We start from the raw sequence: 22621 nt of genomic DNA on the forward strand, positions 1-22621 counted from the left end.
TAAAAGGATAATTGTTACTTTGTGACAGTGTTCGAAATGAATCAAACATGACCAATAAACACATACAACATGCACTTTTTCCCCACTGTTTTTAAAGTATGTCAAAAAATGTAGAGAAGCCTGTATGTTCATTAAGGCAACTTGATAATTCAGCAGCAAAACCAACTTACAGAAAGTGCACTATAAAATAACACTCTTWAGACCCAGACCTTACATTGTTAAATTACTGGCCTATACTCAACCTTCATTTTTACATTGCTGAAGTTCTGAGCAGTTCTAGAGATTTTATAATGCACTTTCTTTAGAACTCTGGTAAACAAAATCTAACAGAAGAGGGAAGGCCCAATCCCAYGGCATGTGAGCTAACCACCTCTCTCATTGGAAGGGTGGCAGGACTGGAACTCTGGTTTATTGCACACACCCTAGCCTGRAGGAAACCATCAGCAAGGCAAACTGCTCTGCCAGCTTTTGAGGGCTTACATATTCTGCCAGAGGATTCTGGCTATTTTCCCTTCGAAAGAATGGTGAGAATCTTCAGCTGTATCCCAGGCTATAAAGATTTTACAGCAATTTACACTGCTTCTACTTCACTTAAGCTATGTCATATTGTCCAGCCCCCATTCCAGGTCAGAGCATCCATTACTTGTGGCAACATCCCACACTCTATGTCATAGACTCTTTATAGTTTGTTTTCTTCTCCAGCCAGTTCCAGCAGTCTGTTCTATGCTGCAAAGAGAAGGTGCAGTCACTTCTTTCAGTGACATCAGCATCCATCCTCACAGGATCACATCAGGTTCTTGTTTGYATCCACTCCCCTTCCCTCAGACCTTTTATCATCTCCTCTATAATCGAACTGGACAAGTGCTTCTTCCCTCAAGCTCTGTAAGGGGTCATTCAAATCAAGCAACAAAAATCCCTCACTACTAGAGTCACTTTTTAATTCCCAAAGGCATCCTACTCTCTAAGAGCTGAGAGAGGGAATATTGCTGGGCTACAGCTGGTGGGACTGGCTCACTTGCTTAGCACAGGTGGGACTTGGAGCRTATCAGCAGTGCTAGATGGACTGAGGGACTGTGGACACAACGATATAGTAATGTGCCATGGAAGTCAGCTACTTAGAAGAAACTGTCAACTGATCCTCAAAATCTCTACAGGCACTGCCACTAATTCCCCTGGATTGAAGGCCTGAGGAAGTCACAACTTCTCTCTTGCTRTTTTAAAAAATCCATTGAGATCACAGTGGAGGTTTTTAAGTTTGACAACTTAATAAACAACTTGATACTGAGCCTTCTAAAACAGAGAACCACAACGATTTCCCTGCTCAAAACAGTTAAAAATACAAGGCACATAAGCATTCTACAATTCTTTTTCTTTTTGCCAGTTATGGTAAATTCAAGTCCGGAAATATTAAGCAGTTGGTCTTTCTCAAATGATATTTTGTAAAGAGTAATCCAAATACCAAAATGCATCTTGGCATATATTACAATGAAAAGTGTTGACATGTATTCACACTTCCATTTTTTAAAAGAATAAAGTACGAGAAAGGATTCACATGTTTGCAATACTGCAAACTCCTTGTTCTTACTGAGAGAAGTACTTCTCTTGTAGACAATCCCACAYAGATCAGTCTTCCTTCCCTTAGATGTCACATTAAACTACTCAGGTTTTAAGTGTTGTGTATGGGATTTGCAATCTGTTACAGTGTAAGTAAAGAGGATTGTCTGTACTTATGGAGCAAATGCTGGAAAACAAAAAGAGAATGACATCTGCTTTAAAGTACCTGCAGACGGTACAACTGACATATTTCAGAATTSTAAGGCAACAATGTTGGACCAGCATGTGAAATTCTGTCGTAGACACCAAGTTCATGTACTGCTTTCTTCTGTGAAGGAGAAACATTCCAATGTTTTTTCCCTTGTTTTTCTTCTAATTCAGTGGTAGGCAGTAATACRAAATGCCAACACTGCCATCAGATAATTTCTGTACTTCTGCATTCAATGAACCCCTTAAGATGGCATGTAATGTCTGATTGGAGTAGTACATTATTTAAGACGATCTATCTGGCAATAWTAATGTATATTAAAAATACACATGCACATTTTTGCAGATTTGCAATTTAATGTATTTTCAGACTTCACTACAAAAATGCGGTTTCACAACTGTAACCATACACTGGGACTCCTACAGTAGTATGGATAATGTACAGATGTCTTTCCCAGGGCTACCAATACTGCGCATTGTGCAAATTGTCTAGGACTGCCATCCTTCTTCAGCAGCAGTTGGAAGAAAATCTGTGAGCTGAATACTGATATCAAAATACCGATTTAAATAATTTACTCTTAAAAACATTCATATTTATAACCTCTTACAGAAAATAAAACAATTCATCTGATTATCAGATACATCCCTCAGTTTTTCCAGTTCCAAGGTATACACAGGTCTCCATCCTGCAGCACAGAGTAGAAATGCGAAACGCAAAGGTGCATGCCTTGTAGATAGGGCAAAGATTCCTCCAGCAGCCGCTTACAACAATCTATCATCTGTGCACTGGAAACACTGGGCTCCTTATACAGCCGATCCAAAGAAAATCTCTCAGTGGAAGTATCGATTAGCTCCTTCTCTGTAATCAACATCCTAACAAATGGAGAAACACACAGTGGGAAAATTACAAATTCATCTCTTAAAACCCCCACGCTGAAATAAGCATTTTAATGTATGCTTTATATATATTAAACCGAAAAATAATGAAATAAGTAGATGATATGCATGTAAACGAAGATGTAATTCATGCACAGCAATGGTACAGCTGAGATTTTTGTGAAGGTTGATGATACACGTCTATTTCAGAAGTCAGAGTGAACATTCCTCCATGACTATAAGCACAGCATGCCCATGGAGCCACATTTCAAAGCCTGGACCATGCCATCTTTTTGCTAACTCAGCAAATGGGAAAAACACCAAAAAATCCTGTGAGGCTCCATTTTTAGGCAAGGAATGAATATGCTTAAATAACATTGAAAAATTAAGTTTTAAGCATAAAACCATGTTCATAATTACTCTGTCTTAATTACACCAGTACTCYGTCATCAAAATCAACAAGTGGCAAGTACGGTCAACTCACGCATATTGAGTGTGTTAGTAACTTCCCTATTGCAGGATTTTGTTGATTTTCTTGGACCCGATGATCTTAAATGTCTTTTCCAAACTAAATGATTCTATGAATTTTGTACCCAAAGCTTGCAGGTGATTTTTTGCTTCATCTCAGAGAAATAACATACCACATGGCAAACTCAAGCTATTCAGAAATAAAGTTAATGTGTAGATTTAATTAAGTCACTGGAGCTGTGACTGATCAACTAATGAAGAGACAGTTCAGGTTCAGCCAGCCTCACCAGATCAGGCACTGTGCCACACAAACACAGCTGCACTTTCAAACCAGCTTGACTACAGACACAGCACCACCGTTGGCCTATAAAACAGACCCTCGTGCTAGACAGGGAGGAATTACAAAGCAGCAGTACCTCTGGGATGTGAATCAGCCCAGCCTAGACATAGCSACTGAGACCAGTTGTGTCACATGAAAACACCACTGTAAGGCCTATACACCATTCTAATCCAGAGCTCAGGATGGGATCTCTGTGTGCTTGCATGGCACTGTGCTCTGCTGAGGTGCTCGATCACTGCACAGGAGCCCAGCCCACTCTGGCAGTCAGGGATCAGCTGAGCAAGCAACCTAGAGCAAACCTGGTCCTCTCTATGGACCATCTCTATGCCACCTTCCTGAGTGCATTCCCAAATACCTAGGCCCCAGCTTTCCTGTTCTGGGAAACCTTAGGCTCCCTTGAAGGAGTTCCAGTCAGCTGGAGAACTGCAGACTTGTTTTCAGTCACTGCCATGGGGAGGCTTACACCTTTATCACAACACAAACCTGATGGTTTACAGAAGCATCAGAAGGATAATCCTGCATTAGTAAAAGACTGACGTTATCCACACATATAACAGAACTTTCTGAAGCAGCAGTGTTTGGACTTCCTTGTGCATTCAGGTCATATTTCCAGCCACTCTATGCTCTTTACTGCAGGTAAAACACTAAAGTCCTTGTGCAAAAAGGACATCTCAAAATATTTCCCGTTTTCTTAGGGTGTTTTTAACCACCATAAGAGGATAAGGAAAATCAGAACAGAATGAGCTCTGTCCAAGGAAGCTTCAAGTGGAAAAGGAGTTTTCAGCTTTCATAAAAGACAAGTAAGAGGAAATATGACATAGCCACAAAAAAGCAGAGGTGATAGAGAATGACTGTTTTGTATTTCCTATTACACAAGAACAAAAGAATGACAAATGAAATCATCAGCTGTGGGTCTATAAATCACAGAACACCTCCTCCCCTCTTTCATATACCCATGCCATATGTGATTCAAATATGCAGTTTGCTGCCATGGGATATCTGGAACCACAAAATGCAAATTGGTCCAAAAAATAGTAAGACAATTAAAAAGGGGGGAAAATAAAAATGTCTATTGAATGCTGTTAACGTAAGATAAAGTTTCCAGCTTCAAGTATTTTCTCAAGTGCAGTCAGAAACTGGGAAGAAATAGGGAGTATAAAAACCCCACCACATTCTCTGCCCCATCCATAAGCTAATGGATGATGGGGACAGACAAGGTGAACCAATACAGTTGTTCTTTACTATTTCATACAAACCAGCAATCATCCAACACACAAGATATGCATGTTGGCTCTTACATTCTTACAGCACAGCTGTTTGTACTCTGAGGGCAGGCACACTTTTCCTGGAGTAGCTCTTCAGGAAGTGCAGTAGCGTGAGGTTTATTGGAGAGTGAGTTACCCAGATGCAAATGCATACAYTTGCTACAGCATCCCTCCCAAAACCTATAGACAATACTTTCTCAGCTGTCATGTGTGGACAGTTACAGAGAGAGCTATTCAGTAGTTACAATTTATATGGCAAAAATCTAACCTCAAAGCTGGACTAGGGTTACGAAAARATTCCAACAAATCATGTTTATTCAAGTTCCACCTGCAAAACATATCTTTCCAAGTAATGAGGTCTTTGAACAGAGTTAAACCCAGTGTCTTCAGCACGACTCATGACTAAAGTAATTTCACAAAAACAGATCTGGATCTAYACATTATGTATACATTCATGACAGTGTAATAGCTCAACAACTCATTAAAAGCTTTCCAAAGCAGAAAAACAAACTTGCAGTAACAACCTCTAAACGACAGTACCACCCAGTTACCTGTTACAGTATTTTATTAAAAAAACCCCCAAAATCTCCATCCTCAAGGACACATACAGCCTACAAAGTCAAGAAGCAAATTTACAGTTCAGATGGATATTACAAAGCATGGATCTAATACTAACTATGGTGCTGTGACTCTATCGTAATCTCGTCTCACTCTTATCCGTGAGAGAGTACCCATGAGGTGTTTAATCATTCTACCCCAWTTTTTTTTCCTTCTCCTTGTTAGGTACTACCTAATCTTTTTCTCAACTAACTGACCAACAACTAGAAATGATGATTCTTTAGYTGGTCCCAGTTATTTTTAGTTTAGATTTCACTGCTTTTTTGTCACATTTTAACATTATCATAGTCAYATTAACATTATTATTGTCACATTAATATTAATACAAGTTGTTGCTCTTCTTATTCAATAAGGTGTTTTCCACCTCTTCCTTGGGGAAGTAATTGTAAAAAAAATATGTTAATTTGTCTTGTAAGCAAAGATATTTTACTTCTGAATGAAGTACAATTGTCTCTACAAGGTGAAAGAGGGTATTTTCTAGTAACTGTTTGCATTCATTAATGCTGTAAGTCCCTACTCAGTAAAGCTAATGAGTAAAGTTCTATTTTAGAAACAAAAGGGTTTTTTTCACCAATAGAGCATGAATACATTCTTTAAAATTCTCCTCCTTCTCCAAATAAAAAACAGGACATGCAAAGATTTTAATGAGCTAAATGTATCGAGTCACATGAACACTTACTCCTCCTTTCTTTTCAGATTCTCTCTTGCTTCCTGTGCTTTGGCAAAAATAAACCATTGAAGAGCTGTTGGATCACAGACCGTTGGGATCATAAAGTGTCCAAATTCATGTAAGCTTGGTGCGTATCTGTCACTAATGAAACATGATGGAAGTAAAAAACAAGGGATAATTTTTAAATGCAACTATTTATATAAATTACTTCTACAAAAAAATCTAAAGATAAAAGAACAGAAATTAACCACAATCAGAATAATTGATAAAAATTATCGTTTGGTTCATGAGACTGGAGAAATAAAGTAGGTAATGCTTCTTAAAATTACATTCCAAAAGCAACTGGCAAGAATACTCAAAAATATAAACAACAGCATGACAACACAAAACTTTTGATTTAGCCCAGCATAACACTGTTAAATACACAGAATTTTGAGTCCAACTTGAATGAAATTAAGCAGGATTTTCTTCAGTCTGATTCCTTCTTAACCCATAAAAATGCACTTAAAACCTTCAGAAACAAAAAGACTTTGACATAATGAAAATCCAAGATTACATTACTTTTCTTCTTAGTGAGAGCAAGAAGCAGTGTAACAAAAAAAAACAGTAATAGCTCTAAAAGAAATCAACCTTCCCTGCAACTACCTACCTTTCCAGAATCATTTGCAAGCCTCGCAGACTGCGAGGATGAAAAGGTAGTCTGCTGTCACGTAGTTTATTATAGAAAGAGTTCAGAGTCTCATAGTACTCTTCTAGAGTCAACAGAGGTTGCAGTTCTTCAATAAATATAACTTGGATGCCTCCCAGAAGCTGGCTTATCCGATCTTCCAAGAGCAGCAGCCTTTTCTGAAGCTTATAATAATTTGGCAGTCTCTCAAAAATCTGGGCATACACATGAACAAACATTTTCTATGTTACAGAGCATAAAATTTAATTTTAATAAATAAAAAAAMCCCAAAATTATACAACAGACACTTAACAATGCAAACATGGAACCCAAGGGGAAAAAATTAAAATCAAAGAATACCAAAGGTAAGAAATACTAAGTATATTCCTTTTGGGACAAGATACAATGGAACAAGGTTTTAAGTATTTTCGGTATTTATAACATGAAGGCACCAAAAGGACATAAAAACATGGATGGATGTCCTCTATGTAACTGAGAAGTTAACAGTCTCAGAAAAAAAAAATAACCTGATGYCTATATAAAACATTTATCACCACAGTTATAGTGGTAGAGCTATTCCTCACACAGTAGTCACTATCTACCATCCASCCTGTTGTTATTATTTTAAAGTAGTTTTTCATATAAAAAAAAGCTGCTGCTGGAACAAGTCAAGTGATTTCAGAACTGTCTCTCTAGAAACCCAGGAGAACAGCAGAATAGACAGCAAAGAGTTTTGATAGGAGAATCAGAATAGCTTTTGGCACAATAAAATTTGGTTCCAATTAGCAACTGTTACAGAGAAAACCAGCAAAAATCCTTTTAATATTGTACCTCTGACCAATCATTCTACAAACTGACTTGGACAGTATTCTACTGCTTCCTTCCTCTAGCAATTAGTAACAAAAAGCACTTAGGACTGCTTTCTRTGATGGGATAGAATTGGACAAACATGCTCTCTAAAAACCAACTGAGTCATCAACCTCTTCAAGATTTTCACTGACTTTCTGTGGAACATTTCACTTGATCTTCAGTGCATTTCAAAATAAAATGCCTTTGATTTCAGGTTCAAACATATACCTGTCTTTTGTCTTCCCAAGCAAAWACCATCACCACAGCTAACTACACAAATTGTTCCACCTGCAAGGCATTTTGTGTGAATATGACCCGGCTGGAAAAACCCGCAGCAAAGGTTAGAAAGATGAAGCATTTATCTTTTCAAGTAAGTTAGTATTTATTTCAGTATTAATCACAACACCTTTATTCCAATGCCTATCATCACTCTCAAATCTCAGAAAGTTTTCTATTAAATCCTCATTTCTCAGTTTAAGATCTTAACAAGTCATTCACACTAACAAGCTACTGTTTGTTTGCCCCTCTCAGTGAAATACACATAGGCAAAAATTCAAACCACCACCAGACTAAGAATACTGAGTGTTAACTTTTCATATTATTTACTGATTGGAATACAGAAATAGAATGCTCTGACATCCTAGCAGGGTCAATTTCCCAACTATGAAGTTCTACCAATAATCTCCTTTAGGAAGAAGTATTTTTTGATAGAACTACCAGTAAAGTTTCAGTAACCAAGATTAAAGAAAAATTCCTCAAGTGACATGCTGATATTGCTACATATTTATTCTTTGGTCCTTTGCATACAACACTTATCATTCAATGTCAGAAATGTCCAAAAGCTTATCAACTCTGAACTTTACACAAGCAGGAGCAGAACTGGCATAGTCATGAAAGATAAAATTCTGCAACATCCACATTAGCTGCCTAAAAGAACAAAATGGAGTGACAATGTTGGTTAGTAGCCACTGACTGAAATTATCAGTTCACAATTCCCTTTAAACCTCAGATTTACAAAAGACTGGAATAAAATCCATTAGCTCTTCATGGGAATGAGCTCTTTATGGATCACAAAGTATTCCGCCAGGACTCACTGCACAGACTGGCACAGTGCAAAACAAATTAGTTTTCTTTATATCTAATCAGGAGTAGTACTGACTTGTTAATGAAAGCAACAGCAAAGATCTAGCAAAGACTGTTGTTAATAACAGCATACATAGGATTAAATTTAGAATGCAGTGTACGCCATTATACTAAGTACATCAMTACATTAAGTGTTTGCTTCAAATTACTCATCAGTTATCTGCACTTATTAATATTTTTGTTACAGTTTAAAAAACGATGTCACAACAAGAGGCGTTATCATTTACTTTGAAATCTTCTTACTTTGGTCCAGTGATGGTGAACATCCATGGTCCCCAGCATTATATGACCTGCTGCACTCATACCCGAGCGGTCTGTAAATACCACTGTRCGTCCTAGAGATTGAACAAAGCTCTTTACTGATTTGGGTTACTGCAGTCATTCATTTCCACAATTACTGAAGACTGAACTGTGCTGCTAATATGTCACAAGCAATGTATTTGTACAGCATGAACACACATGAATAGGTGCTTCTGTTATTCTCAAAATTTTGAAAGAGATTTTTGAGAAGTCCAGTTTAAGAATCTTTTTCCATACAAACCTGATGCAGTATTTGCCTTCTCTCTGTTTGAACTTGAAGATTATTAGTTACTCAGACTTTTTTTCTTATGACTACTTTTAAAATGAGAGCAAATCTCAGTACAGAGGATGTTGACAGCACAGAGGATGTTGAAAGAATCTGTATGAATGATATATAGAGTACAAAACAGGCTATATGCTCGAAGCATATCCAAGGTAAAAGAGGGTCRAAGGACTGTTAGCAAGGCCATTCAACACTACTTCAGAACTCTACAACATGCAAGCTGTAAGAAACACTTGCATATTACATTTTCATTCTTTTTTTTTTAAATAGAGACAACATAAAAGGCTAATTCTAGGTGGATTTTGAGGGGGATAAAACAGTTTTGAGTCTGTTTTTTTAAAGCTGAGTACTAAGATCCTCAAGAATTCTTCAGGGTAAAAGTACAGGCAACTATTTATTAAAATACTCTTCCACAAAAGTCTTCAGTGTGATGTATTAATCTACAAGAAAATGCTTATATAGAAGCTCTCGCTCTCAGAAATCAGTTTTCCAAAATCCCAAAGACTAACACTTACTTCAAGATATCTAGTCCATCCTTGTACCCTACGGCAACATTAACTGTACCTGTATAATTACTAACAGGTATTTGTCCAGTGTATTATTAAGTATCTTCAAAGATGCAGACTACAACAGGTTCACAAGACAGAGTTCTCCAGCACTTTGAATCCTTGGCTCATGTTCAGGAATAGAAACTAATCTGAAACGTTGATACAATTTAAAACTACTACTTATTGTCCTACCCACCCTCTTTTGGTAAAGGATTAGGCGAACCCTCAAATGAAAGCCATTTAAAACTGAGTATCTGTAGACAGGCATAAAATGTGGATTTACAATTAGAGGAAACAGCTACTGCCACAGGTCAAACAGCCGTATGAGAAGAATGGCAGGTCAGGTTTACAGAGTATCTTACTTTTTCCTGAGAAAATACCAACTTTAATATAGTTATTTTCTGGAATACACATGAGAAAATAAAGCAATACAATTTTAAAGGATTCGAGTAAGTCCTCATTAGGGTTAGAGACCTACTCACACTTTTGTCTTGAATCTACCACGGATAACACTGTTGCTACCTCCACCCTTTCAGAGGTTCAGTTTAGATTTTTTAATGTTCATTGCTTGTATTAAGCCTGGTGCCTTGAACTGGCTCCACCTGCTTTTTTACTAAGAAGTAAGCTAGAATCTGCGTGCAGTGAATAAACAACAAAGAAAGGTCACTTAAAAAATACCCAGTAGCTTAAAATGTAAGTTCTCACCAGCTTTTCAGTAAGCCTGACAAGTTTGTCTTTGCAGTTATCAAAAGAATTTGTAAAAAGTATTGGAGCACCCATGCCAGAGAAGACCATGCTAATTTCTGAATCAATACTGTATTAGGATATATGAAACAAGCAACAGAAATACCTTTAACATTCTGTAATATTTCAGGTCGCTGTTGGACCAAGCGACCTAGACTGTGTAGTTGGCTACAGCGGTGAGCAATACCCCAGCTTCTCTGCCACCTAAATAAAAATGTAATTGAAAGCATTTAATCCTCAATATTATTTAAAAAAAGATCACAGAAGTAGAGATGCAGATCAAAATCTTRTAACACAAGCAAAATAGCACCCCAAAAGTAATAAATGGCTACTCAAAAGCTGTGCATGTCATATGCTAAGTGAACAGATAAATAAAAAAAATTTTGTTTTTTACAGTGAGTCCCAAAAAAACAAAGAAAACCAACACCAGAAAAAAATAAATACAAAACCAGGTAGACAGAACTTGTCAATCTCTCCCRAAGTAAGGAGGGGGTTAGCAGAAAACAGGGATAGACAACCCAGAGTTTGGTTCAGTCATGGAGTTTGTTTGGACACTGTGTAATGTTTGTCCAGAGGAGCAAATACAGTATGTAAGGACATTATCTTGTTGGTTTTTTTTTTTTTTTGTTCCTAGCCCAAAACATTATCATGACTCCAATGGAAAGCTGCTATGTATTATTCGTATTTTACTGTGGAGTAATTTTTATTAAACCATACAGGAGCCAGGTGTTACTTTGCTGGCTTTAATACACATTTTGACATCTTTTTCATCACAGACAGATCAGGGAGATTGCTCATTTCAAAAAGCATCTAGATTGTGAAGTTGCCCCAGTGTATTGGAAAAATACAGACTTTTAGCTGACATAAAACTGTCTCAAAGTGGGAAACTACCACTCCTTCATTGTACTGTTTGTCTGGAACTGAGATAATTTTCTTTACACCACCCATATTTTTATATTTTTTCCTAAAACAGTAATCATAACACACTGATATTTTGGCTATTGTGTAGTGCTGTCACAGTGTTCAGGTCTTCACTTTTTCTTCCCACTCTGCCCCCCACAGTCAGCAAGTAGGCTGGGGTGGACAAGATGCTGGGAGRGGACACAATCAGGATGGGTGACTTCAACTAATCAAAGGGATATTCCAGACTMTATGTCATGATCAATAGTAAATGCTTACAGAAAGGAGAAGGAAGGGGGGAACCTCATGGTTATGGTGTCTGTCTTCCCAAACAAGCATTACGTATGAGGCCCAACTGTCCAGAAGGGGCGAAACACCTGCCTATCAATGGGTAACAAAGAATTAATTCCTCCTCTTGTTTTGCTTGAAGTCACAGCTTTGTTTCACTTCAGCTATACCTATTAACTTCAGCTATTAACTTCTACCTTAATCCACACATTTTCTTGCTTGTGCTCTTCCTGTTCTCTTCCTCCCATCTCAATGGGGGTGTATGAGCAAGTAGCTGTGTGAATACTCAGCTGCTGGCTGAGGTCAACCCACATAATCTCATTTTGGAAAACCTAACTGGCAAAACCTCACTCCTTGGGATGCAGAGAATGGCACTATATCATAGCACTTGCGAGGCAGTTTAATCTAATACAAGTAATTCAAATAATTATTTACTGTTATCTAGCAATATCACTTTGCTTTCAGCAGCATCAGACAGGAGTGGAAAAAGGTGGCCATTTCTTCATCTGCCCTAAGCTTATACATGGAACAAAGCCAATGACCCAGTTATTTTTTAGATCTCTGTGAACACTAGCACGAGGCTCCAGAATCCCAAGTAAYAGTGTCCTATTAAGACACTGCCTTGTCAGATTTCCAATACTCACATTCTTTACTGAATTATAACAATATAACTCATGGAAGACTAATAACTCTTCAYGGAACACAGTAGTTTTAACCATCTATTTAAGAAAATAAATACAAAACATTAATAAAATCAAACCTACGCATTAAATACTGAAGACTTTTTCAGAATCTTATAAACATTCACCACAGYGCAGTTACAGAGCATTAGAAATTGTGCTCAAAAAACCTGGCTTCAGCTTAAAGGAAACTGGGGTCTTTTACAGGATAAAAGGACAAAAGCATGATTTCAGAGTCTCCAACTCTCTTTTTCCTAGTTAAAAAAATAGAACCTAATAGACTAGACCTTGAAATAATCCCCAAAGTTTATTTTTCCATTAGTGAATACCTTCCACTTTCTTCACCCTGAATATCTCACTTCAGAACATCCTCACTCAAAGGCACAAAATTTAAARAAGGATTGCAAATTATTTTCTGGAAAATATTCTGAAGAATCAAGATCTCCAACTGCACTCAGTTCTTTCAGTCAAACAAATCTCCTCCTCCTTTGGAGAGTGAGAAACAAAACACTAGCAGAAAGAACATTTTTATTAAGCATTCACAGGATGTCAACATGTACCACGTGCAAAGTTGCATTTCACTACCAGTCTAATTACCTTTGTAGATATTAACTTGAATTCAGGAAATGCAATGTTAACCAGCAAAACATCCAAACTAACACAAACACATCAGTTCTACTTCTGTGTTTGCCTCAACTGGAGCCTACATTTTCAGTTACAAATAGGTCTCTCAGAGCAGATTGCAGCAGGAAACTTGTCCCAATATAATTCTTCTAGAAAAATACTCAGTGCARTAACACTTGTTCATATATGAAATATAGCTGTTTTGCTGAAATAAGTTTTTAAAGTTCATAGCACAGTATTAGAACACACTTCCATGCTTTGACTGTCTTAATCCAAATTCAACTGATCTAATTTATTACCTGATATCTGACAGCTGGAGCTCATGAGAAAGTTCAATTTTTAAACGTTCTAGCTCTTTTCTAAGCGGCAAACTCTTTTTCAGCTTTTTTACTGCACTTGCTTCATTATCATCTAGCCAGGATCTGAAAGAGAGGAAAAATACTCAACACCAGAAGCATGTTGCTGTATGATCATGTAAACAGAACAGATAACTCAATTATTGCTGCTAATGTAAGTGCTTCAAGTGGAATTATCAGATAAAGGGATTTTTTTTTTTAAATAGAGGATAGAAGATGAAATTGCTAGATGCTTAATCTTAAGATATCTACAAAGGAAACCCTAACAATGTCTTTGGAAGGGACTAGGGAATCAAACTGAATCAAAAACTGACTATGTAAAAACTGTAAGACTTTGACTTGTGTGTAAAAGGCATAAAACAGCAGATTACTGTGATTTCAGGGGGCAGATTCAGAATTTTGTGGTTTAATTAAAGAAATTTCCACACATCTGCCTTTAAAAAATCCCCAAACCAACCCAAATGCACCAAAACCTAACAAAAAAAAAAACCCAACCAAAGTGCAACCCAACATAGTACACTATCAAATATGGGAGGTGGTACTAAAGGGCTGTTAGGTAACTTTTACAGAACTGACATGAACATAGATCAAACAGGTCAAAGTTTTAGAGTTTTTTTGCCAGTAATTGCAACCAGACAAACATGACTCATTGAGTACATCTAAAATTTCAGTAGATAATTTTGTTTCTAGGAAAAAGTTACTCTTTAAGAGATGTAGCCTTTTTTAAGCATAAACTTATTTTCATACTCTTATTTTTACAAATAGTTCAATTTTCATACTGTATTTTAAGCAAAAAATTCAAACTCAAGTAAAAAGAGAGGCCTGATGCCAGCTGTCTATGTATTAAAACAAGACTGTTAATATGTAACTGTCCATGACATCCTCGTAAATGTGTAAATATAAGTAAAATAATCTCTAGTACGTTTAATCTCAGTTAAGTATTTTAGAAYTGGATATTCTATATTACAGTTTTATCCATGAGGTGGTATGTGGGATGAGCGGTATACTTTGCTCTGAAGATCCTGCCAGCATAGTTCTACATTCATTGCAAATGGCACCTAAATCTCATTGTTATAAAAAGTTTATCAAGGCGCCAAAATAATCATATACATTTTTTTAACCACTACCTTCTAATACGAAATATGCTACATGCAATGCAAATTCAGTATTAATAACTGCATTGATTTAAATATTAAGATTTTCATTCTGAGCATGCGTATTTAAAACCCTTTAACCTTAGCTTTCATGCTTTATCTCCCATCCTCACCAGAATGTGATAATGAACTAGGAACAATAAAGTTAACAGACACATAGGTTTGTRTTACAGAAGTCCTGTAACAGGTAATGAGCTATTTGGAGCAAGTGGAACCTCTGTCTCCTTCTGAATTGTCACCAATATTCCACAAATCTGAAAAACTAGATCAACCAAATCTAGATTAACCAAACATGACTGCTGGGCAAAGAGACAAGAATGCTTCAGCTTTGCTGGCTCTGTAGTTATCCCTGGAGCTCATCTGAACTCTAATTACAAAAAGCATGACAAAATTATATATTGGACAATAAGGTTTTGTATTGTTCAGAATGTTTACTGCCTACCTTTAAAAAGCTCAGAATTAGAATAAGACCAATTTAAGTTACAAATTTCAGTTCAATGAAAGCATTACGTACATTAAAGTTGTTTCCACTCTCTGGGCTTGCTCTAGTTCCTCCTCAGGATCCTTGAACCCAGTAAACGAATAATATGTCTTATCCCATTTGATAGGTCTGTTCACTGTACTTTTTGCTTCCTTGTGGGGCTGAGAGTTCAAACTCTGAACATGCTCTGTAGATAAACTGCAGGAGTTGAGAATATCTAATACTGTGCTCAGGAGGTCCCTAGTATGTAGGGTAAAACTGACTGCTCGAAACCCTGTAAAAAACAAGTATTATTTAATTAAAATGATTTACAATGCATTCCCACTTCTTTCCTCTTATACAAGAACCTACAGAAGGCAGAGATAGTTGGAAATTACSATGATACTATCACTTCAATACTCACTGTAAAATTCACATGTAGTTGAACTATGTTTAATCATTTAGCTACCAGGCCTAACTCCCCTGTTACAAAGCAAGCTTTTGACTCAAGAGCAGAAGACAGCTTCCAGTTCAAATGCTATGTTAAGTAGACCAGATATAACACTACTATCTTCTTGAAAAGCAGCACTGATTTTGTTTTCTAGCATGAGGRTCCCTCATAATTTGCTCAAGTGTTTTGACTGTAAAGATACAGAATGTAAAACTCATCTGTCAGGCAAGGCATATTGGTACACTGGAGACAAATATGAACAATAAAGTCAATCAAAACATTCCAGATTTGGCAATATTTTTTGTAGTCTCTAAGATGAGAGACAATGAAGTAAATTAAAGCTTCAGATATTATACAGCTTCTGCTTAGAGAGTAAGTTCCTACTGATTCTACAAGTGCCCTAACATTGTGTACTACACATTAACTGCAATGATGATGAAGACCCAATGGTTACTCCAGTTAAACATGGCAATGGTATTAAAAGCAGCAATATATATCACCATTTACATCCACCTTTGTTTTTTACTTCCTCATAGTAACTTGACCACAACTCTGTAAGGTCTCATTCTTTCAAGGCTTYTTAATGTTCAAGATGTTTAATTAGATAGGATTGTCTCACCTCCCCGAGCTAATACAGGTTTCCACAGTTTGACAGGATTTTATTCAGCTAAAAACTATTATGACTGCACAAGGCTAAGCAATGGTCTGAAGGAATTTAAATACAGGAAGATATATTCTGCATGATATAAAAGCACCTGAAGCACTGAAGGATTCYTGAACATTAGAAGAGTTTGGTTCTCTTTCTCTTACATAAAAAGTAAGCTGAGTTGGCTTAAAGGAACGAAATCCTGGTTTCTGTAGGTTCTCCAGGTAGCCATTTAGCCTCTTCAGAGAGTTTTCATTTACTTCCTGTTTTGAAATGAAAACAAAAAACCATTACAGATGATGAATTTGGCCATTTTTCATYTAAAYCTTTTTAATCTTACATGCAGAATTAGGTTTTACAAAATGCCAGTTACTTTTAATAAGTTGTGATACAGTTTATATTCTCAGCATTTATAATTACCTTGCATGAATTAATTTGTATGGTGTACATACTTGTATTTTTGTGTACATCCTAAGACCCACTGGCTTTCAAGTTAAAAGAAATTAATTGATTCAAATATAATGCACAACATTTCAAAGGGATAAAGTARTATGTATTTTAAATTAGCCTGGAAGGATTCAGTATTTTCTTAATAACAATTAGAACATATGATTAACAAATAATGGACTTTTACGAGCCCTATCCTTGCTAAAAATTAAGGAAGTGCATCTTTTTGTTCTCTGGTACCAACCATATTGAATTCTATCTCTATTTTTGTCTCTCTGACAGCAGGGAAACTAGAAAATTTCCATCCTTGATATGTGAAATATTTACAAAGAAAGCATACTAAAATATTTTTACCCTCTCTTTGGGATGCTGGCCAAAGAAATCTGGATGTACAGCAAAATAAAAGGGTCTGAGAGCATTGATGGCATCAGCGCCTGACAAAGTTCTTGACTGAAGAATGCATTGCAGCAGTATCTTGTCCAGACATAACCTAACAAAGAAGTAAGAYATTTATGTATGATACTACCAATCAAGTGACAAACTGATATAATTGTATTAAAATGTGACAGAATGGAGTAAACATTCACAATTGCAAGTATAATGATTTAAAACTGGTATTAGGAGTCTGAGTTCTGGATCTTTCCCCTTAGCATTCACAAGCTGTGTTTTGACAGAGCCAATCCAACAGGTTTAAGGAATGGTGGAAATGCTAGTGGCTGAATAAGACRTGTGCACAAGTACAGTAACTTCCATTTTCTCAATTATGCCTCAATTAAAAACTCCCCAGTCAAGTAATTCAAATTGCAAATACTGGCTTTAATGATATACTTTGTAGACACTGCTGAAAGTGTCTACAAAGCCAATCATAATATRTATTTGCTGAAWGCMAATCATAATATATATTTGAAYCTCTAAGTTAAAAAGCCAAATCCAGTATTTTTCAAGCACTGCCCAAAGAATATTAAATTTTATCCAGGAATAATAATCACAATTCAGTGAAAAAAAGTTCTGCATTAGTTTCTGAATTCCACACTTCTGTCCACTAAAAAAAAATCTACTTTCCTGAACATAATCTTTTACAGAAAACATGGAGTAAAAAGACAGTACTTTCGGCCCTTTCACCTTCACTGAATTATAAGAAAGAAGAACTAAAAGAAGTAGTAGAAGAAGCTAAGATCAGAAGGAAAAGTTAATTTGAAGAAGTTCCAGGAGGTTCCGAAAGTACAAATAATTGAATACCTGCAATTATATAGAAATTAAACAACAATTCTGCAACAAGCACACTTATGTAAAAAAGACCGAGATGGAAAGAAAAAACAAGTCGTGCATTAAAGGCCACTAAAATATCCTGCCATAGCTCAAAGGTAATATTCAGGTTTAGCACACTAAGTGTCAAGAAAGTATACATAAAAGCAGCAAGAAAATGTGAATTGGTAGATATTCAACAATAGGTTTATTCTTCAGCTGATTTCTCAAGCTAACAAATTCAACAGACTGTTTTCTGTGATTAAGATTAATCTGAGTTTGCAAATAAGAAGGAAAGSGACTCTGTTCTGTTAAGCAGTACAACACAGTTTCACTCCTCAAAGTATCATTCAAACTGCAATCCCCAAAAAGGAAAATATAGGGCAGATTAGAAACAAAGCTGCTTCCAATTCATACAAAACCAATAACTTTATTAATAATAGTTAGCAGGACTGTTTTACTGAGAGCTATTTGTCCAGTATCCTAGACCAAATAATTATCCTGGACACAGAAACATCTGATACTTTCCTGACTGCTGTCATTAATTAAAAAAAAAATCCCCCTCCCCACTCCCAAATTTGTGCTCAGACAACATGCAGAATGTTTTATTTTGGCAAATGATACATCACAACATTTGAGTTGTCAAGCAGATGCAGTGACCCTTACTTTACCTTTTCACTGTCAAGCTTTCCAGCTCTTCAATTAGAAACATGAAAGCAGCKAAAACTAATGTTTTCTGCCTAAGAGCTGGGCAAATATTTAATTTGCAGGTCTTCTTAAAAGTTAACTTRCTGAAAACAGAAGTTTTAGGTGAAAAGTGGGACAGAAATGCAGTGATGTAAAAAGACTGATGGAATAGGACTTAAAAACAATTTTCATGCATGTGGATGAAACATGATTTAAAAGATTTAAAAAGAAGAAAAGCTAAAATTTATTACTGGCAAACACTTCTATGTCCTTGTTGGCTACATCTCAGAGACTCTAACACTTCTCATCACTACAGGACATGATCCTACTCAAAATAGCCRGAGATTGTGAAGTGCCACAGCAATATAATGTTTTTAGGGAGAGTGAAATCTCTTCATGACAAAAATATGCCACAGTTGCTCACTGACGCAGGAAAAAACATCTCTTCTAGCAAAGAAGACCACTTCTTTGGTCAAAGAAGCAAAGCATAAAAGACCACTCGGTTATATGCTTTACCATTTGGGATCTAGAAACATCAAATTTCATTTCACATTAATTGTCTTGCTAAGAAAAGAAAATAGCAAATTTTTCTCTAGCAAGTAGCAAGTGGACGCAGAACACTTAGAGGAAAGAAAGTATTTCCAGCAAAGGTAAAATTAAAATTAACCAGTTATCCTGATTGCAGTTGATTGCCTGCAAGAAATTCACATCCTCCTAGACCAAGCTGCTAGGAGGAAAAGGAGCGCAGTTCTCTGCTCCCCTTATTTGTATACCATTTCCCATATCTAGTTCTCAAGCTACACTGCATGATGTTTCCAGTAATTCAGAAAAAAGTTTCAAGATACCTTGAAACCATTAATCATTWTTTCAAGTTTATTAATCATAAAGTTCCATCTGTTATTCTACATGAAAAATAGCCAAGTATGACTAACTTTAGTTCCCTTGTTTTGTATCTAAACAACACTGTCATTCTAGTAGGAAGGCTCAGTATTCCAGCCAGAAGTCTATTTTGAACTTACTTAAAAGAGAAATGCTCAAAGGCCAAAATTAGTCTGTGTGACAGAAGGAAGAATTCATTCACTGAAGGTGAAAGACAGAATTSTGAGGCATCTTTCAACTGAAGTGATGAAGTAAGTGAATTAAAATGGATTTAGAGAGAGAAAATGCAAGAAAGATGTTTATGGCTTCACTCACAAGGAGCAAAGATTGTTCCAAGAGCTYCATTTAGATCTGAAGAGCAGAGAAAGGCTTCGTATTTAAACCAAGGTCACAACCACTTTGAGGACAGCGTCTCCACGAAAGACATGAAACACAATCTCCACTAGAACACATTATGCAATCATACTCTAGGACTGGTTTAATTTATTGGTTAAATAATTCCTTTCAGTTTTTTCTTCACATTTCTCCAAAGTTCAACTTTTTGGCATATAGCTTTGGCACTGAAAAGCTCTGTTAAATTAAGCTCATGGTTACAGACATATTCACACATTTTTGAAACAGTAAGCTTTAATAACTCAATAATACAGCAATATATTGGATATCATATTCCTATTTCTCATAATTAAGCCACTTAAAAACCCTTGTTTTGTTGAGAGCCTTTTTAATGTCTCACTCGAGGACAGGCATATGGCTTTGGAGGATTTTCAGATGTGGATGCTCTGCTGAAAGCTTCAAGTTGGAAAGATGAGAATGTCAAAGAAATAAGCATGAAAAAAAAAATACCAAACCAATTTCACATAAATGCAAGTCATAAGCAAACACTTCAACATACGCTAAAGGTAAATTGGATCAGCAACATGCCATACCTTCTCACGGYTCCCAAGCAGCAAAACATTTCAGCAACTCAATGGTTGTGCCAAATTTCAGCCATCCAATAACTCACTTTAAAAAAAGGAAAAGAAAAACCCTTTTAGTAATGGACGTGGGTACTTCCTCCTGCTACTTATCAGTGCATTTTCTAAACCTCAGGTAGTAACTTTTAAAAGTCACAACAGTAACATAAAATTGAGCAACCAGGTATAAAACCTAAAGCTTTGTGTAAGAATGTTTTCAGTTTCCTCTACTAACAGTGACTCTTAAATCGTTACCATATTTTGATTTGAGGAGGAATATTCCTGGTTAGGGGGGAAAAACCCCTATGAATTATAAAAGCAAAAAACCAGAAAGTTTCTTTAAGCACTYAGACATACCAGCTCATGGAAGTTCATGTAAAATTTTGCTAAATCCTACACTCAAAGAAATGTCAACAYTTTAAATTGTACATGCCAACTGCTTTATGGGAATATAAAACCAGAGGGAAAATCAGTGTCACATAACAATACCTGGGAATCTTTATCAAAGGTATGCTGACATTCATAAAAATGAATTAGTAATTCTTACCAGTAATTTCTGCACTAGACAGTTGTAGGTGAGAGTTTTCCATCAGGAGAMAAACCACTTGGCAAGTGAGAGTGCAAATATACACCTAATTATTAGGGATTATGAAATAAGCGCCCTACTGGCAATGTTTTCAAACTTTTTTTTTTTTTTAATACACTTTGGACTATTCAAAATAACACGCCTGCTACGCGTGCAGTTTTAAAGTGCCTGAGATGAACAGCYATCAGAGAATCATCATCCCTGTTCCAATACAGCGTGACACTTCCTATACCTACTTTGCAAAACACTTGAAATTTTAGAAGTGCATCTTACCAGTCCAAATATGCTTAGCTAAGAACCAAATTTTTTACTAGAGGCAGATAGAGGRAGAAAAAAATATACTGGGCTAAAATATCCCCAAAACACTTGATAGTTTTTGTTTTYTGATTTTCACTAGGTGGGCTGAAAGTAACCACGTCATTTTCACTGTCTGTAATAACAGTCCCAATCACAAATCAAGTTAAATACATTAACAAGCTGTCTGGTCATAAACCAGTTTTCCCTCACTGAAATTTTAGCTTCAGGCATTTGGGCACAGGATGGAAAAAACTCAACAATCTCACTTAATCCGCGGTGACGCTTTATATAATCAGACAAAAGCATTATTGTTCCTTGYTTTAAATGCTCTATTAACTGCTTAGAAATTGGTACACTGCTTAGCTGAAAAACAAAACCTCCTGGTTTTGACTAAGTTTCACCTGCATTCCACCTCAAAGACAAATCCTCTGAAACACAACAAAACAYGAATTATATTTCAGAAGCCTTTGGCACCACGATGTCGCGCACCTCCCCTCTCAGTCCGCGCTTGTCAATTTCAGGTGTTTACCTACACTTGAGGCAGCACGACAAAAACASCGTGAAAATCAACAAAATGACGGCGCTCAGCAAATAAGCTCGGGMGAACGTGACTCTCTGCTTGAAAGGAAATAACCTGCAGTGGTCCGACCACTAATAGTTTTAACTACTGAAAACAGTGCCCTGGTAGCATTCGCTTTAAAACCCACTAAAAGGCAAGGTCTTCCCAGAGGGCGGCAGAGCTGACCGCGATCCAGCGCACTGGCCTCAGGAACAAGGCGCGGGATAAGGAGCCGCTGGTGCCGGGCCGAGCCGGGCAGAGCCGAACCGAGCCGAACCGAGCCGAGCTCGGCCGAGACCCGGGGCCGCGCGTGCCCTCGCGCACGTACCGCCACGCGCATGCCAGCGCACGGGAAGCCCCCGGGCCGCCGGCGGGCACCGAGCGACGCAGCCCGGCCCGGTTTCAAGGCAGATCCCCCCCACACACCGCCAGGGCTCGGCCTCGCACCGTCCGCGGGCCGCCGTCCGAGCAGAGCCCCCACGCAGGTGGGCGGTGGGCCGCGCTGCCTTTCCTCATGCCCTCCCCTCGCGGAGAGGCGCGTCGAGGCCCCCAGCCCRGCCCCGCTTACCACCGCGGCCAGACGGCGCCCGCCGGGGCTCGGCCCCATCGCCCCCGCCGACGGCCCCGGAGGGGGCGGGCCCGGGGGATTCCCGCCGGGGGCGGGGCCGGCGCGGGGGTGGGACCGGCGCTCCCCCGCTGAGCGGCCGCGCTGGGTGGGCGGGGCCTCTCCCGCCCGCGCCCCGCCCCCGGCCGCGCCGCGCGCTGCGCAGGCCCCGCCCCTCAGGGCCTCCTGAGCACAGCGATCCCTTTCCCGATCCAGAGGCTGCTGCGCCCGACAGTCTCCCTATGCTTACTGCGGTTGCTCAGGGACACAGAA

General features: G+C 37.7%; 1 protein-coding gene across 2 annotated transcripts; it reads right to left on the reverse strand.

The window, feature by feature from the left end:
* Positions 1-2098: 2098 nt before the first annotated feature.
* Positions 2099-22404, reverse strand: TCAIM (T cell activation inhibitor, mitochondrial). Of its 2 annotated transcripts, none has more exons than XM_057372683.1 (11): positions 22313-22404; positions 20276-20351; positions 16893-17028; positions 16201-16354; positions 15049-15289; positions 13324-13446; positions 10639-10736; positions 8901-8992; positions 6648-6880; positions 6008-6139; positions 2099-2634 (listed from the first exon to the last, which is right to left on the reverse strand). In XM_057372683.1, the coding sequence occupies exons 2-11, from the start codon at positions 20302-20304 to the stop codon at positions 2409-2411; spliced, it is 1464 nt and encodes a 487-aa protein (XP_057228666.1). In that variant the 5' UTR covers positions 20305-20351; positions 22313-22404; the 3' UTR covers positions 2099-2408. The 2 variants fall into 2 exon arrangements, with proteins under 2 accessions (XP_057228666.1, XP_057228667.1); XM_057372684.1 differs by lacking the exon at positions 22313-22404 and adding an exon at positions 21715-21954.
* Between the last annotated feature and the right edge of the window lie 217 nt (positions 22405-22621).

Source organism: Malurus melanocephalus, unplaced genomic scaffold (assembly GCF_030028575.1).
Source record: "Malurus melanocephalus ecotype Western Australia unplaced genomic scaffold, MMel_1.1 scaffold_177, whole genome shotgun sequence".
In the NCBI taxonomy this organism is placed as follows: domain Eukaryota; kingdom Metazoa; phylum Chordata; class Aves; order Passeriformes; family Maluridae; genus Malurus; species Malurus melanocephalus.